At 50.4% G+C, this 17,110-nt stretch overlaps 5 protein-coding genes across 5 annotated transcripts; 4 read left to right on the forward strand and 1 right to left on the reverse strand.

The window, feature by feature from the left end:
* Nucleotides 1–541: 541 nt before the first annotated feature.
* F5J12DRAFT_726145 (uncharacterized protein) lies at nt 542–1,686 on the forward strand (the record flags this gene model as incomplete). Its single annotated transcript, XM_051741700.1, has 2 exons — nt 542–794; nt 932–1,686. 2 exons carry the CDS (start codon nt 542–544, stop codon nt 1,684–1,686), a joined length of 1,008 nt encoding a protein of 335 aa, XP_051596339.1.
* Nucleotides 1,687–5,716: 4,030 nt separating this feature from the next.
* On the forward strand, nt 5,717–10,079 carry F5J12DRAFT_907202 (Dna2-domain-containing protein; the record flags this gene model as incomplete). The annotated part of the gene is made up of 10 exons (XM_051748895.1): nt 5,717–5,990; nt 6,342–6,400; nt 6,454–6,538; nt 6,590–6,999; nt 7,050–7,583; nt 7,644–8,639; nt 8,667–8,738; nt 9,014–9,306; nt 9,361–9,658; nt 9,720–10,079. The coding sequence occupies 10 exons, from the start codon at nt 5,717–5,719 to the stop codon at nt 10,077–10,079; spliced, it is 3,381 nt and encodes a 1,126-aa protein (XP_051596340.1).
* A 1,763-nt stretch (nt 10,080–11,842) lies between these two features.
* F5J12DRAFT_726100 (uncharacterized protein) lies at nt 11,843–12,915 on the reverse strand (the record flags this gene model as incomplete). Its single annotated transcript, XM_051741694.1, has 4 exons — nt 11,843–12,184; nt 12,238–12,435; nt 12,488–12,631; nt 12,694–12,915. The coding sequence occupies 4 exons, from the start codon at nt 12,913–12,915 to the stop codon at nt 11,843–11,845; spliced, it is 906 nt and encodes a 301-aa protein (XP_051596341.1).
* Nucleotides 12,916–13,026: 111 nt separating this feature from the next.
* F5J12DRAFT_907204 (uncharacterized protein) lies at nt 13,027–14,104 on the forward strand (the record flags this gene model as incomplete). Its single annotated transcript, XM_051748896.1, is given in 5 exon segments — nt 13,027–13,174; nt 13,223–13,266; nt 13,286–13,465; nt 13,522–13,590; nt 13,649–14,104. 5 exon segments carry the CDS (start codon nt 13,027–13,029, stop codon nt 14,102–14,104), a joined length of 897 nt encoding a protein of 298 aa, XP_051596342.1.
* Nucleotides 14,105–14,866: 762 nt separating this feature from the next.
* Nucleotides 14,867–17,010, forward strand: F5J12DRAFT_405562 (histidine phosphatase superfamily). The gene is made up of 8 exons (XM_051739261.1): nt 14,867–15,235; nt 15,298–15,618; nt 15,692–15,820; nt 15,882–15,887; nt 15,956–16,103; nt 16,159–16,323; nt 16,379–16,548; nt 16,610–17,010. The coding sequence occupies exons 1-8, from the start codon at nt 15,122–15,124 to the stop codon at nt 16,904–16,906; spliced, it is 1,350 nt and encodes a 449-aa protein (XP_051596343.1). The 5' UTR covers nt 14,867–15,121; the 3' UTR covers nt 16,907–17,010.
* Nucleotides 17,011–17,110: the final 100 nt, after the last annotated feature.

Raw genomic sequence — 17,110 nt, forward strand, 5'->3', positions numbered from 1 at the left:
GGACAAACGCGGCATGCCCCTTGTGCCACGCCTCTCCAAGTTAATGGAGCCAATCGCGAGAGTTTGTAGGACAAATCCATCCTACATACGCGGGTGGAGAATTTGGAAGGACTGGTCTACACTGGTTCCAGCACCTCCCCCTTGGTTCACATGCCTATTTGCTAAATTGTTCGACTGTATCGCTATGCTTCCGTATACCCCCCCAGCACCAGCCTCGGTGCGGAGGTGGCGGGATGGTATATAGATCCGTTTGTCATTTCCCTGTTTCTTGTCAGATCACCGAACCCTCACCCGTCCCCTTCCCGTCTTAATGACATTCTCAATTGGCCTTCGTGATATTAACAGCCACTCGGAGCACGACCCTGGCCTACCAGATATACCTCTTTCCAGCCAACACGTTCCCCCCTCACCCCACGGTCCATATCACCATGCCCCCAAAACCACCGAAGACATATTGCATATCATTCTCAAGACACGCAAATCCTGGAAGACCCTCAAGGGTCAGGCTGAAGCAGTGTGGCCTCCCCATCTCGAGGCAACCATGCTGAAAGGTGCTCGTTACACATCGTGTTCTTTGATCGATTTTTCAATACATCTTCCTCATTGTTCATCCCACTCAGCTCTTCAGGAATATGTTCCCGAGGACTCGAGGGAAACACGTATCCTCGGCCGATTTCCGATGCGTAATCGCTTCATCTCCGATTACATTTACCGTTCAACCGGAAAGGTCAGATCCGCCAAGCAGGTGGGCAGTCGTCTTCAACAACTCAGAGACACTGCCGAGGGTCGCCAATGTGAGTAATGATCATGGATCCAATGACCCCCCTGCGGCCTTTCATCATGATTTGCTGCGCTCTGTTTGCGCACTCAACTTATTCAATTTCACGCTTTTTTCATCAAACGTTGTTTATGTTTATGTTTGTCATCTCAGTAATCGATTCCCTCACGCGCTGTTATCGTGCTCCTACTCGGCCTCAATCAGCCGCTGCCTACTTATGTTCGAACGCGGGTACTTCACGGTGCCAACCCTCGTCCCCACTCTTGACCGGTGAAACCTTCCTACATACTATACCATCTGACGTTTCCTCCTCCGATTCATCCTGCTCCTCCTCACCATCCTGCTCCCTTACTCCACTAACACCACTAGACAACGTCCTCGTTATGTCACCACCGCCATCCACGTCAAAGCAGTCCCAAACTGCAGATTCAAGGACGCCAGTGTACATCGATATCCTTCCCGACCCTTCAAGCCCCCGCTGGTCATCCTCAACTCATTCTAATTCCCCATTGTCATTTTCTGCTACCTCTTCTCCATCTTCTTCGTCCTCTTCTTCCATAAGGCCACCGGGTGGCTCTGGGCCGGCGCGCCGCATGCGCGACATCGAACCGATTGTCACCTTCGTATCACCAACGCCCGTGGTGGGAAAGTCGTCCTATATTGTCCTGTTAGATGGAGCACCCGTGCATTCGGAGGACACTAAGTTGGAGTATGTGGGACCTTACTATTCTCCTGGACCTACTTCCACCTCCACTTCTTCATCCGTACCTTCGCCGCCGTCGAAAAACGACAGACCATCGCTGTATAATACAGCTTTAGTGCCCAAGTACTGGGACATATTGTGTAAAGCTACAGGTCGGTGTTCCACTCATTCCCGGGGGAATATGCTGATGGGAGTGCTTCCTTAACCGCTGCCTTTAACCCACGTGGTTGCACGTGTGCCGCACCCTCCTGCCATATCCGTTTATCTTGCGTTTCTCGCGGTTGGCTGAACGCCACCCTCCATCTTCACTTGGCATGACAGATCCGACAATGTACACGATAATCCAAGACGTATACCGTCCCCCCGACAATGTACTCTCGCCTCCACCTCACCCTTCTCGTGGCCTACAGACATCCCGACCGCGCCCAGTCAAAATCTTCTCAGCGATATATCATTTCCGATACCCACCCAATGTCAAGGCTGGCGGGTCGCATTCGACGGCTCCCTTAACACCCTCTATCCCCGGCTCAAGGCACTCGGCTTCGGGATCGTATTCTTCACACTCTCCGAGTCCGATTACCTATACGGCTTCTTCGTCTTCGTCATATCTATCCCCAATGTTGTCCCTTAAACCTGGCCTGGGGAGTGTTGGCCATATACATTCCTCCCAGTCCTCTTCCTCTCCCCAGGGGATGAGGCAATATAGTGTGCAACAGCAGGTACATTCGGGATATGCAAATCCAGGCCAACACGGATATGTGTCTTCACAAGGACATGCCCATCCGTATGCCAGGTATGACGCATATTCTCCCGCTTCTTCTGTTTCCCACGTCCCCGTGGCACCGTACACGTCGGCGATGGATGCTACGCTTGCGGACCCACTCATGCTCGCCAACGAAGAGGACTTCTTCAGATTCGACGATGTCGACATGTCACAGGGTTTAGGTGGGGATCACGGCTCCATGGGGAGTTCGAGTATGACTGCTGGAAGCTTGCACGGGACAAGTGGTGGGTCGAATGCTCGATCTCCTGCACCATTCTTTCCGAAGGACCTGAATTCATATGTGAGTCCCTTCCTTCGATTGAATCTGTGGAAGCGGTTGACCGTGTGTCAGTTCATGTAAGGTCCGTCTGGGTTTGGGAGGGCGACGCTTTCGTGTACAGAAATGTGTCCATCAAGGGAGCTTGGGGTTGTCCGTCCCATTGGAGCTGTGCTCTACGACCTTCATTGCTTTCCACTTCGTCGCACCTATCGGGTTCGTAAGATATGTTCATGTGGCTGTGTTCATTAGCGCCGAGTGTTATCGCCTTGCCTTGTAGTTTTGAACCGCTCTGTTATTAAATTTTTTCATCCTCACAGGACTAATAATATTTACTACACTCCCGTAACCTTGCCATCACCTGTCACATTTTTGCTCCAGCCTTCACAGTCGAGGAACGCGACTGATATTGCTACGCCGATTATCTCTATTGATGCTTTGTGTTATTCCAGGATGAATGAGTACTGGCCACAAGTAATACTAGGATCACTTTGAGGCCCTTCGCCAAAACCAGCAACAACTATCGAAGCTTGACAATGAGGCATTCAACATTAAATTAGAACGTGCGTGAATCACACTTGCTTTACTTAAGAATAGCTCTTATTCGCCTCGGCTCCCCCACACATAGGCCGCGTCCAGATATCTTGAAGACTCCTAAGTGCTGGGTAGAGTTCTGGAACAAAAATAATTCACAGGGGGACGTAAATGCCAAAATTTACGAACTCTACCATAGCCGTCAGCAACAACCACCGTTTGAAATTCCTGTGGTAGGCAGCCTTCAACACACAAATTCGGAATCGCGGCTTGATCAGATTGTCATAGTTGGTATCAAGAGACTCATCTGCTGGGAAGGGGTTATAATATGGGGACCATCGCACTGGTCCCCTCTTACCCCTTGGGCTATACTGCCAACACGTGCAAGTGTTGCCACCTTCAAATTTCCGCCACAGGCGCATATTTTCGCACTACATATGTGAACGATGACCATGGTGCAAAGCAGTTTTCAGGTCATTTCGTGAGAAATTGATTCTCCGTAGAGTCTGTCGGGGTGGTTCAAGGCTAGTATAAATCTGGTCTATTCAACGTGAGGTGAGGAGAGTGTGCATTGAATTCGCGGTTGTGGTATTTGATGTCCGTTAACTGTTCTTAGCCAAATTCGAATCAAAAGGGCGGATCGATCGGACGGAATTCATGTCCTATCGATCGATCGTACAATGCTCTCCTTGTCACGGTACTAGTAGTGATTCCTGGCCGAAGCGACTGCGCGTTGCATGCTGTAGCCAATGAACCTTTTGAGTATGTATATGTCAGTCAGTGCTCAAATGTATATATCATGGCGAGTTCGTGTGATTCATATCTCGTCTAGACCGCCTGCCCGCGAGGCTGTTAGCCAGTGCAGGGTTCCATAATTCATAGTAGCGCGAACTGGTTTGGGGCCTGCTATCCACAAGTTATCCAATGTGGCGCCGCATGCGGTGAAAGCATGTATGTAATGGCATTTGTCGAGGGTTGAGCTTATTTAAGCCTGTTATTTTGCAGATCAAACAATGCGGTAAGTCCGGCGGGGATGGAGTCCAGGTCAGCTGCTGAACCGTTTTGGTGAAAGCTTGCTACCCACCTCGTTGCTGGTCGAGGAGGTCATGTGTACCTCCAGTGGTGCTGTGTACTTTGAATAGCGGTTCTATACCAAAGAGGAAATTTTCTCTCTCTCGGGTGAGCGTTCGCGATTACTCGACAGAGGGCCTTTAAGGGGTTATGTGGCAGGCTGGAGCACTCTGTCTGTATATCACCTTCGACGAATCCACGCCACAGCAGCCCAGTTCGGCACTCTGTAGAGGAATATCGATAAGGACATGTTGATGCACCTTACGTACTCATCATTTCCTATCATTATGGGAGAATCCTACCAATCCAGGATGATGGCGGTCGTGAGTTTTCTGTGGGTCGTGCACCACATTGATTAATGGATATACGAGCCACGTTGTACACTGCCACAAGGGAGCACGAAAAATGCATCAGTTACAACGTCAGTCAGGGGTCCGACACTGGCCGGGAGGATTCTCCAAGTGTTGAACTGCATCCTGACACCCATGAGAGGACGACGAATGCACACATGTCATGATGTAAATAAGCTTGGTAACATGGCAGTGTTGCACTGGAGGAGAGAACACAGCGAGCAACAGCAAGGAACGCTGAATGACTTACATAGTTTCGGAGCTGTCGGATCCCGGACTTATGGGGTCTCTGCCATTAAGTTGGCCATGCACGTACAGGAATTGGTTAGTGGTGTCAATGCCTGCTTCCGCCGATTTCTCAGTCGCTTGGCCAAGCCCTGGCATCAGAAGGACCCTGAGCAGATAATATACCTGCAGAATACCCCATGTGTCGCTCTGTGTAACAGAAGCATTGGCCTGGGAGTGCTGGTCGAGTGACGGCTGCAGTCAGACGACCTTCGCACATATGGTCTACACACGAGCTCGTCGCTTTCCACCGCCCACCTCAGGACAAAAATTGTAACGCAATGTTTACTTGGCAGGCGAGTGCTTCAGAATCAGGAATGGCAAGGTCGAAAAGCAAATTATGTATTAGGGCCGCTCAAAGTTAAATGCAGAAAAAACACGCGAGCAAACTCGAGTGCGGCTGAGTTGTGAGTTTGTGGGTGAATATTTAAGCTCCGACTGGAGATTCAAACTCCGCCAAAAAGCGTGCATGCTTATCAACAGAGAGATCTAGCAAGGGATAATGAACTGATAGCAAACAAGACAAACATCCATATTCATATGTACTACTACATACTATTGTTCTCCAATATAACGCGAGGGACCACTGCTTTTGTCGCTGATCTGGTGGGTTGTGATGCCAGGGAAGGGGCAGACGGCTCATACTCCATGGCAGCTATGGACAACGTATTAGGCGAGAGCAGTCGGAGTTTGAATACTGATATTCTCAGCCGAAAACTCACCACAAACACCCGAGGAATTAGCCGAACCTCTAGCAACTTTGAGGCGCGCTAATACTTGATTTTCCCATGCTGATCAAATAAGCACATATAAGGTGTGTCAAATTATATCCTTAATTGGTCCAAGTAAATAGAGACAAATAACGCGCACGCGTGGAGGGTTGACAGAACGCGTCTGCCGAGCACAGTCCCAGGGAGGGACACTGATTTGTACTTGACCACTGTTAACCAGGAGGATGGAGAACCAAGTAAAACACGCTACGGTTGAAGAAACTGACTTCTTGAACAACCTCCTCTCGGGTCTCGACGGTGCAGAGCCGGTCGAAGCCAAGCAAGTGGCACGCTCGACTGGGTCACCAACGAACGCGAGGAGGCATGCCAATACCGAGAATGTGGATTCCTCGAAAGGAATTTTGGATGCAGACATGCTCATGCTATTGGACGGTGCTGAGACCTGGGATTGGACGGACATGGAAGCGGATTTCATAACGCCGAAGAAACACAAATCGAGTCCAACCAAGACCAAGGTGATATTTTTATCACATTACCTGTCGTTGCCTGCTCACTCCCGTGTAGCGCTCACCCCTCAAACAAAGGCGGTCTCCCGTGAAGCAGTCCCCCCTGGATCGGAAGGCTTGCTCGTCTGCTCACTCGGTCAGAAGCGCCGAACATATAGACATTGAGTTTCTCTTAGATGGGGCGGAAAATTGGGATTGGGATGACATGGAGAGCGATATTCTTTCACCGGGCGAGCGGCTCAAAACTACAAAGGTTGGCTCCCGTTATCAATGGTGATTCCGCATTTGGAATGAATTATTACAAAGTCACGTGCTCCCGCATCTCATGCGTATACTAGTCCAGGATGCACTCGGTGCGTCGTTCGGTCAATAGAGGGCGACTCGAAATTTGATTTGCACAAGGTCGGTGTTGGTTGAGCAGTCCTGTCGATACCTCTTACCCCCAAATTAAACAGGTTTTATTGGTCAAAAGCCAGCCGCAGGATAACTCTTATACCATCATTTTGCGTGATGACTGGGCGGAGCTAGACATAAGAGAAGGTACGGGGGGAATTTCTACGCAATCGGCAAGTACGTATAACTCTTCCACAGGGGACATCGTAAATGTTTTGGGGAACTTCGACTCCAATGGTTTCATTGTGATTTCATCGAAGGAGAATCTCCTCATTCACCATCCTGATTTCTTGCTGACGGCAACTGCGTTGTCCAATGCTCCCCAGTGTAAACGAAAGCCTCTGCTGTCCGCTCTTGTTCACTCGAGCTCGGACGTGACTCCATCGCTAGTCTGGGGGAATATCCTACACGAAGTCATGCAAACATGTCTGTTAGCTAATCGATGGGACAAGGCGTATATCGACGACCTCATTGAGGATGCTATCTCACGGAATCTCTCCGAACTTGTGAAGATTGGTGTTACTATCGAGGAAGCAATACGGGAGGTGACACTCCGTTCAAAGGGACTTCGTATGTTCTCCAAGCGGTATATTGCTGAAGAGCCAAAAGTACGTTGTTCATAGTGGAATCGTGGTCTGCATTAACTTGGTACCGATAGCCCGATGCGGTCTTGACGAATACCCGAGAAACCGTGAATCAGAGTTCGCGTTTGGCCATTAACGAAATACTCGATGTGGAAGAAGATATTTGGTCTCCGAAATATGGTCTCAAAGGTAAACTTGATGCCAGCATACAGGCCGTTATCGCAGAAATCACTACTGAGAAGCACGCCAAGAAAGCTCCTGTCCTTTCATCTCACCCGATGCCTTTAGAGATTAAAACCGGGCGGTCTATTGCGGGAATGGAACATCGAGCCCAAACAATGCTTTATACTCTTCTTTCGGAAGAGCGTTATGGCGTGGAAGTACCCAGTGGGCTTTTGTATTACACTCAGAGTGAAGAAGTCGTGAGAGTACCCCGAGGAAGGAACGAGCTCAGAGCACTGATCATCGCAAGGAATGAAATGGCTGGGTACATGACGCGGCGAGCGAAACAGAGCAAAGTGCAGGAAGCATTTTTACCTCCGACGCTCGACGACGAACGTATATGTAAGAAGTGCTACGCCTTGGATACCTGCATGCTGTATCGTAAGGTGACCGTGGCTTCCTTGGATGTATTTCTTCTAAGCTTCTGACCTTAGTATATGTTGCAGGCGGTGGAAAATGTAGAAGATGACTCGTCCCCAATTGTAGGGATATACGAACTCAAGACATCACACTTGACACCTTCCCAGGCGGAATTCTTCAAACAGTGGGAAGCTCTTATTACTCTTGAAGAACAGGATGCTGTCCGTTTCAAGAAAGAGCTATGGACCATGAATGCACAGGAACGTGAAGAGAAAGGGAGATGCTTTGGTTCCATGGTTATTGATCCTTCCTACGTTCCCCTACAAACAGGCAGCACCGGTAAGATCCATCGCCACACCTATCGTTTCGTACGGGCGCGAGACGGTCTGGTGGCTGAAGATTATCCATCGCTGCTTAACGGACACATGACGTTTGGTGACGCTATTTCGGTCTCTGTTGAACCTGAACTTCTGGCTTTGGCACGCGGATTTATCCTCCGCCTCTCTCCAACCGAAATTGTCGTTGGGGTTGACCACGAACTGTCCATCATGAAAATCACTTCACGCTTACGAGCTCTGCGCAAGACCAAGGGCCGAATCACACCTCTGTTCCGAATAGACAAAGATGAACTCGTATCTGGATTGGGTCGCATTAGAGATAATCTTGCACATCTTTTTTACGCTGAGGGCGATTCAAAACGTCTTGAGCTCGTCGTAGATCTGCGAACTCCGACCTTTGGTGACGAACAGACCACACTAGACACCTTACGGGACGTGCCCGAGTACGTGGAGGCTACTGGTTACTTAAACCCGAGCCAGCTTGGGGCGATGGCGCGCGTCCTGAGTGCTCACGACTATGCACTGATTCTCGGGATGCCTGGGACGGGCAAGACCACCGTGATTGCAGCATTGATTCGGACGTTTGTTGGGATGGGAAAGACGGTTTTGCTTACGTCTTACACGCATTCCGCGGTAGACACTATCTTGCTGAAGCTTAAGGACGACGATTTTGGAATACTTCGGCTGGGCAATCCAGACAAGGTGACATCCTCGGAAATTTCCTTGTCACTATCGACTAAGCACGTCATATAGGTTCACCCTGACACCCAGAAATTCACGCTTTCGGCGCGCGAGACCGCCACGACAATTGAGCAGTTGGAGAACCAGATCATGTCACCTCCGGTCGTTGCAACTACTTGTTTGACTATCGACCAGTGAGTGTTCCATGGAAAGGCGCGACTTGACTTCCTTTGATGGTTCTCTCAAGTGCACTTTTTACTCGGCGTAAATTCGACTATTGTATCGTCGATGAGGCATCACAAATCACGCTGCCCACATGTCTTGGGCCACTTCGCTTCGCCGAAAGGTTCGTCCTCGTCGGTGATCATTTTCAGCTTCCGCCTCTTGTGAGCCTGTTTTTAGCTCCCCCATCGTCATCGATTTTAACTTTCTATCAGGTTCGCAATCCCGCAGCAAAGAAGGCAGGCCTAGAGGTTTCACTCTTTAGGCGGCTCTCAGAGGCACATCCCCAAGCTGTCACGGACTTAACCTACCAGTATCGCATGAACGAGGATATCATGCAGCTCTCTAATAAATTAATATACAGTAATCGTCTTCGTTGCGGATCCGAAGCCGTCGCCAACCGAAGTCTTGTTCTCCCCAACCGGACCTTCATCGATAATTTGCGCGAGTCAGGCAATTGCTTGTGTTCGGATGGGGCATGTTGGCTTAAGCACCTCCTAGATGAGAAGTGAGCCTGAAGAGGTTTAAGGAAATCAAGGAATCTGCTGACCATCCCTATCAGGTGCAAAGCGATCTTTGTTGACACAGATCAAGTACCCGCGTTCGATTCCCGAGTTGGGGATTTGGTCCAGAATGAGGTAGAGGGCAAGCTGGTATACCAAATTGCAGAGGCTCTCCTGCAGTGCGGAGTCTCGCAGCGACAAATTGGCATTATGTCACTTTACCACCAGCAAAATAAGCTCTTATCCCACCTGCTGCAGGGTAAGAACGACATTGAAATCCTTACCGCCGACAAGAGCCAAGGCCGGGACAAGGACTGTATTATTATATCGATGGTGAAGTCGAATGAGACTGGTCAGGTTAGTGTCGAATACCCTTGCTTACACGCCCTGGTTCGTTCTGATGACCTGGTCGGGTCAGGTTGGCGATCTACTGAAGGACTGGCGAAGGGTCAATGTTTCGTTCACACGTGCCCAGTCAAAGCTCATCATCATCGGATCCCGAAGGACTCTTGGAACTACAAAACTCCTTGCAGACTTTTTGGCGCTGATGGACGAGCGGAAGTGGGTGCTTACGCTGCAAGAAGACGCGCAGAACTTGCATCCTTCCTTGCAACCACTTCGGAAACTGTCGCTATCCTGCAGCACCAAACGAGTTGGGGAGAACGAAGACATCATGATTGAAAACCTTACAGTACCGAAGAAGCCAAGGACCACGGTTGCGCGAGATGGTATATTGAATGGTCGACCCATCTTGAAAGATGTATTGAATAGCGATTAATAGACGGACGGCAACTTATGAGTATTATATGTGTACGTATAATTTGGATTTGTGCTTACTGACATATCCATCTACTATGCTATAAACACGAAACCTTCCACCTTGTCATAGTGCGTAGAAAGCCGGGCTATTTAGAAACTGTCGTACGCGCTCGACGAGCTCTGCCCGTGGCCCAGTCATTAGTTCGTCTCCACAGTCGACGTCTGTCTTTATTTGGTGGACCATCAACCAGACCGCTGACCTTTCTGTGTGGGCTTTCAGATTCCCTCTACAGTACTCATGACGGATTACCTCCAGGTTAGCCAACTCACGTACTGCTATCGAAAATGGGCTCTGTCCAGGTTGTAAACAATCCGCGGTAAACGGACGTGGAGGCTTTGTTGTAGCGGCTCTGTTGTAGCGGCTTTGTTGTAGCATTCGGGTACGTCACTTATCCATCCGCTCACTTCGCCCTCTCACTCCCCACCCATTCTAACCAGTCTTTCTTCCACGTCGACTGTTTCAAATGCGCGAAGTGTAACCGACAACTGACTACCGATACCGGCCCCCTCCCTCCCCGCTGGATCCCTTATCTGTGCAAAGTATGCCATAATCGCATCGACAAACTCGAGCATATACTGTTTGGCCTGCCACAACGCCGTCATGCTCAGCGCGCAAGAGAAAAAGAACAATCCGCCTCTGGAGGTATTTCTTCCTCCACCCGTGAACCTGATACGGGCGGTCACCTTACGGAATGTCATTTGTCCTCCTCCTAAGTTCACCGTATCGTTGCGGCGTTTCGGGTCGATCCCCCGATGCCCCTTCAACCGGTCATGTTTACGATCCAAGGCATCTACGAGTACATTCCGTGAAACCTATTGTACGAAGACCGTGGAGCCATCAATCCCAGTCAAGAAGCGCAAGTCATTGCCACCCACAGACAACACATTCAGTGACTGCTGCTAAATCCGGGTCATTAAGCACTAGTTCGGGGGATCCCCAGTGAGATTAATGCGTACCATCTCAGCCATCTTCCTCTGATGCTGCACTCTCTCAGGGATTCTTTATGACAGTAGCCCCGCCTGAGATGACCTATTCTGTACGCAACGAGGCAAGCTAGTACCCTGGGGTTGAACCCATCCTTTTTAAGCTGGCTTTCCAAGTGAAATACCTGTGGGATGCTGCTGCACCTCTAATTAGAATGGTACCAAGGGTGCTTGATGTTCAGCCAATGGACATTCAATCCAAGTCCAATTCATAAATGTGGGTTCAGTGTGGGTTGATTCCTTATTCAACCCATGGGTGGAACCCAGGACGTGCTTCCCACGCCGCAGACGATCGATGTGAAGACCGGGTGGGGCCTGCGCAAGTAGTATTTATTGTGTTGATTGTTGGACGTCGAACCGATATTAATGCAAGGTTAACATTGCAAGGTCGCTGCTACGAGCCACTATATGCACTGGTATGCCTGTCCGCGCGTTCGAGAGATAGTATTGGGATCTGAGGCTGTCCAATTGATATTAGTCCAGAAGCGAGGATTCACCTCAGCAGGTACAGCATTACTAGGGATCATTCCCAATTGACAAGGGGAAGACTCGGGAAAGACACGGACGTTTTTTTCTCTTTTGCCGCTTCGAGACATGGTAGATGCCCGTTACATAGCAACGCGAAGGGAAACCGCCAAGTAGCACTTGCCATTCATTTTCTGATCGTATTGTACGGTACACCAACGCCAAGAGGCAACTAACGAGCGAGAAATAGAGGCAGAACATACCCACATAAGTTCAGTATTCGACAGCATCTTCATCGTCTGCCTGCATTGGCGCAGGCTCATCTTTTCGATCCGGTTCCCTGCAAACATCCTCTTTCCGTGCCGCCGATTCAGACCTCCGTTCTTCGTCCACTTCCATTGCCGATTCGGGTTCTTTGACCTGCTGCTCCTCAGCCTCCTTGTCCTGTCCACCTTCACCCTCTTCTTTGGGTGTTTCTTCCCTGTTGGCTTCACGCTCTTTCCTCTGCCGAGCTTCTTCTTCCGAGACGCGTTGGCGGAGCCGCTTTATTTCCTCGATACCTGCTGTTCTTTCCTCGCGGAAAGCAAGCCATTCTTTCTCAATGGCTTCCGCGACCTGAATAGCCATACTTATTATAGTTACCCCTCACATGAACACAAAACGCTCACCTCTGTCTGGCGTTTCGCAAGGAACGCCTCCTGTGAGGGGGTCAATATGGCAGGGCGATAGTACAAGGGTGGTGGATGTGATCGAGGAAGTGGTGCGAGAGGGTCCGACGATGCGGCCGACGTCGGATCTGATGGGATAATGTCAGACGTTGACAAGAAGTTGCTCAATAACGGTAACCGGATCCGTCGAAGTTTGTACTAGTCAACACTGTCAGTCGACCTTTAAAAGCTATGGCATGAAGACACGAACGATGGAGTCCTTGAGCTGAAGTTCCTCTTCCTTCCTATTAGCGGTAGTTTTGTCTTTCTTGGCCTCTTCTGCGCGTCTGACGGAGTCAGTCTCTTTCTGTAGCTTAGCCTGTAGTCTCTGCTCTAACAAGTGTCTCTTTTTCGCCTGTATGAGTCTCGTTAGCGGATCTGCTCTCATCTTTGGCAGGAGTAGGGGAAAAAACACACCGCTTCGCTCGCATTTCGCTCCTTGTCCTCGAGCTTTGCCTTCTTCAAAGTGCCGAGTACGATGCCGAACATGCTCTTGCCGCGCCTGCGTTCACCGCTTTGAACGGCGAGATCGATTTTGGGACGTTTCTTGTTGACCGTTGACATGGCAGCTGGTGCCGTTGGAGGTTCGTGCGCCTGCACTGGGGCAGGTTCCACTGTGGACTCAGAGGGTTCTTCCATTGGTGACGCCATCGCCGTCGTTGTCGAACACGGAGTGCTGGAAGCCGCTCTCAGTACCGAACCAACGGCTTATGTAATACCCACTCCCTCTCAATGAAACATCCTCCAGTGATGACGAGAAAGAAACCAGGACTGGGCACCAAATCCCAGCCAAAACAGCCGATTCCAGTCGAAGAACGGCTCAGACGGCTGTTCAAATCTCTCTGTGCACAGATAGACGGTGGACATTTCACCAGCGCTATCAAGACATGTCACAAGAGTGAGTAAACCCTTGTTTTGTAGGTAACAAGAATCGAACATGGGCTAGTCCTTCGATTGGATCCTACAGATGGGGATGCACTGCAAACGGATGTTGTTTTTGCTTTTGCAGACAGAACAGTATGAGGCCGCCCTATCTCTCATAGGTGATGACGCATCTGGCCGTCGCGCATTCGAAAAAGCCTATGCTTTGTACCGCTTCCACAAAGAAGAAGAGGCATCCAACGTTTTGCAAAGACTGAAGCAGACTCAGAAGGACCAGCGTGGCGTGCTCCACCTGGATGCTCAGCTCGTATGTTGCACAGCCGATTCTTCTGATGTAATGATATCCACTCCGCGTTGGCGTAGAATTATCGCCAGGGATCATACCAAACCAGTCTCGAACTGTACAACGACCTGATTGAAACTGCTGATCCCGTGCGTTCTTGCCCTTGCTCGTGTATCGACCCACAGCATTCACACCTGCACTTCACAGCAATCGGAAGAATATTCAGATGTACTGACAAACCTCACTGCCTCACAGAAGCATCTCGACTTCATCAACACCGGATTTCTGCATGAGCTGGATGCATTACCCACATCGGTCGTCTCGGCGATCGAAACATTACCTCCTCCCACTTCTCATCCGACCCAGGTTCTCCTGGAATCACGTTCTGCGCAGAACAAACAGTTGGAGGAAGAGCCACCAGTGACAAAGACGAAAACAGTAAGGATGAAACGTGTACCCAAGGGCGTCATTCCTGGCGTAACGCCTCCTCCTGATCCGGAACGATGGTTAAAGAAGAGCGAGAGATCGAACTACAATCAAGGAAAAAAGCGGAAAGGTGCCGGTGGAGGAGCGACACAAGGTGTCGTCACGGACAGTGTGCTTCCTCCACCCAGTGCCGCGAAAGCCGGGGGTACTTCGAAAGGGAAGAAAAAGAAATCGTGAGGTGGGCGGGTATGAGACGCTGTTGGCCTTGCTGTCAAGGTGTCGTTGACGCATTTTTTTGCCTTTTTCTTATCCTGCCCCCGTTCAGGTTAAGGCGTGGTAGATCGCGTTCTGGTGCCGCAAGTCGCCGGTACAACGTTCCATTTCTTATCTAATCGATGCGTTCCATTTGATGTCATCTCTCATTTCCGTTCGACCAGCCTATGTGGGTGGAAACATTGAATCGTTCTCTTTGCGAGGACCTGTGCTATCTGTCCACTCATGCAGGTCAATATCGCGACTTGTTTCTCTGTCACCGTACTCGCCTTCAACAAAAGCGAATGACCCTTCGAAAGTATCTTCGGTGCACTCCGACTTTGATTCCACGTGGTCTGTACCCATTTGACGCGTGTAGGCCGTGAGGCCTGCATAATGGTAATATAACAAATGCTATATCACATTTCTCTCCCTTAGGTGCTATCATTAACAAATGATGATTGTACGCGTGTAGACTGGGTGACCACCATCTGATCATGCGAACGGTTTAACGCTGTCGCCTGGAGTAAACGCCCCCCACCAGCTAACGGCCACGTGGCGATGAATTTGGTCGTTTTTTTGTCCTCGCTATACCCTTTTTCTCTACGGAGCAATATTCGAATAGGGAAAACCACACTGTGCCCTTGTGCCTAGCACTGACATTGTAACAAGTCCTTCTGATGGCGACTTTTCGTTCCAGTGTGGTCGACGGTGTTCACATCTTCGTTACATTCATTACACGAACCTGTCCGTCTGCACAAGTGCGGATTCTTCTCTCTCAGGACGGCCTCGCGCTAACCTGGCGTTGGGTCCTAATATGTGAGGCAACGTGCCGCGGCTTCTCCACCCTGGTGTCGGCTCTCGTGCCACGCGCCAAGCATGATTCCGCAATGGCTGCCCGTTTATAAGACGCAGGATGGCGAGCTTGGTTCTCTACCAGCAATTTTCTTTTAACTCTTCGGTTCCCCGCATCCTTACAACTGCCTGACTACTCCCATCGACATGACCGACGTCTTAGGTGTTCTTGTCATTGCCCGCAATGGCGACCGCGATGAGTTCTTCCAAGACCCCAAGACTTACGAGCCTCATTTCACTGAGAGCACTCCTCTCGGCGCTGTAAGTCTCCTCTCATCCCTCTTTCTATTCGATTTAACTTTTAATCATGTCATTTCTCCTAGGTCGAGTCTTTCCAGTTGGGCTCTTTCCTCCGTTCAGTCTACCTGAGCCCTTCATCTCCGTCCTACATTACCAACATGAAGACGGACCTCGTCAACACTCACGAGGTCCACTTCTATGCCAAGGCCGGCGGTGAGGGCCCCGTCATTTTCGACTCCGCCATCGCCCTCCTTCAGGGGTTATTCCCTCCGACGCCCAAAAACAAAATCACCCTCGCAAACGAGACCACCGTTGTCGCACCCCTCGGTGGATACCAATACGTCCCGATCGAGACCGTCGAGCCAGGCAATGACCGCACCCTCGAACCCTGGACGGACTGCCCCGTACGTACACGCGTTTACGACCACTCGGAGAGGTATGGCTAACGGATGCTGATGCTCACGTGCCGTCATACAGGCCTTCCAGGATCACATCTCCAGGGTCTACGCTTCTCCGGAGTTCAAGGAGAAGGCTAAGACCGCGCAGCCATTCTTTGGTGCCATCAGGGACTACGTCTTTGGTCGCTCCACCACATTGGAGAATGCGGTGAGTCATTGGCTGTTTCTAGAAGCATGATCGACGTGGTGCTGATACATGGGCCTGACAGTGGAACGTGTGTAGTCCTTATTCTGTCACCACCTGAGATTGGGTTCGAGTGATGTTTCCTCTTTTCTGTTTTAGATCTACGACTACATGAACACGCAGCTCATCCATAACAAGACTTTTGCGCACCGGCTCCCTCCTACCTTGATTGAGCAGGCTCGTGGTTTTGCTGACTTCCACGAGAACGCACTCTTCGGAAGCAAGGATATTGGCGGTATCGGTAACTGTGAGTCGTACTTAGCCAACCTGCTGGGGAACGGACTGACTAATATGGCGGATAGTGCCTGGTCGTACTATTTTGCACCTCATCCTCGACTCGCTCCAGCGCATCGCATTCAACGGTGACCCCCTCCAGTTCCTCCTCGTTGAGACCAGCTACCACCCGTTCATTTCTCTCTTCCACATGCTTGAGATAACCAAGCACAACCCCGAACTCGCTGGCTTCCGTGAGTGCACTACTATCTTACACTCGAGAGTAGTGTTGTGACACGTCTTGCATAGCCAACTTCGCTTCCGCCCTTGCTTTCGAGCTCCGTCGTGGACCTGCACCCGAGGACAGGGACTTCTTGAGGATCAAGTTCAAGAATGGCACTAGCGACAACTTCGAGACCTACCACGTTTTCGGACACAAGGCTGATATCCCCCTCACGGAGTTCTTCTACCGCGCCGAGGTAAGCCCCACCCGAACCAATCCTCATATAGCTTTACTCATCTACCTGCGCATCCGTTCAGAACTACGCCATCAGCTCCTACAAGCAATGGGCTGCGACTTGCCAGGATGGCCTGCAAGACGACTACCTCCACATCGGCTCCCAGAACGGTGCAACTACCACCGTCATGGCTGCCTGCGCTGCAGTGCTGTTTGTCGGTATGTTCGCGCTTGCCAAGTTCATCAAGCGTTCTCGTGCCAAGAAGTACGTTCGCCTCCCCGATGATGAGGTGAGTCCTGGTTCATGCACCCATCATAACTACGGTACCCTGCACAACGTCAGGTCGGCTATGATCGCGCTGGGTACATGTACTGATTGACATTTCATAGACCCCCGCCGCTGCACGCGTCGAGCCCATGGTCGAGAAGGGACGCGTCCGTCTCTGAGTGCACTGCTCATATGGAAAGGGCAGTAGAGGGTGACCTTTCCTAAAACGTCTGCATGATTTCTCTTGTTCTCGGTCTCTCTTACGCATGGTCTTGTACACGGATTTTCCTTACATAGTCCTTCGCTTGTATTTGTC

This window comes from Pisolithus orientalis (genome assembly GCF_024613125.1).
Source record: "Pisolithus orientalis strain OTSU chromosome Unknown F5J12scaffold_40, whole genome shotgun sequence".
Lineage (NCBI taxonomy): Eukaryota > Fungi > Basidiomycota > Agaricomycetes > Boletales > Pisolithaceae > Pisolithus > Pisolithus orientalis.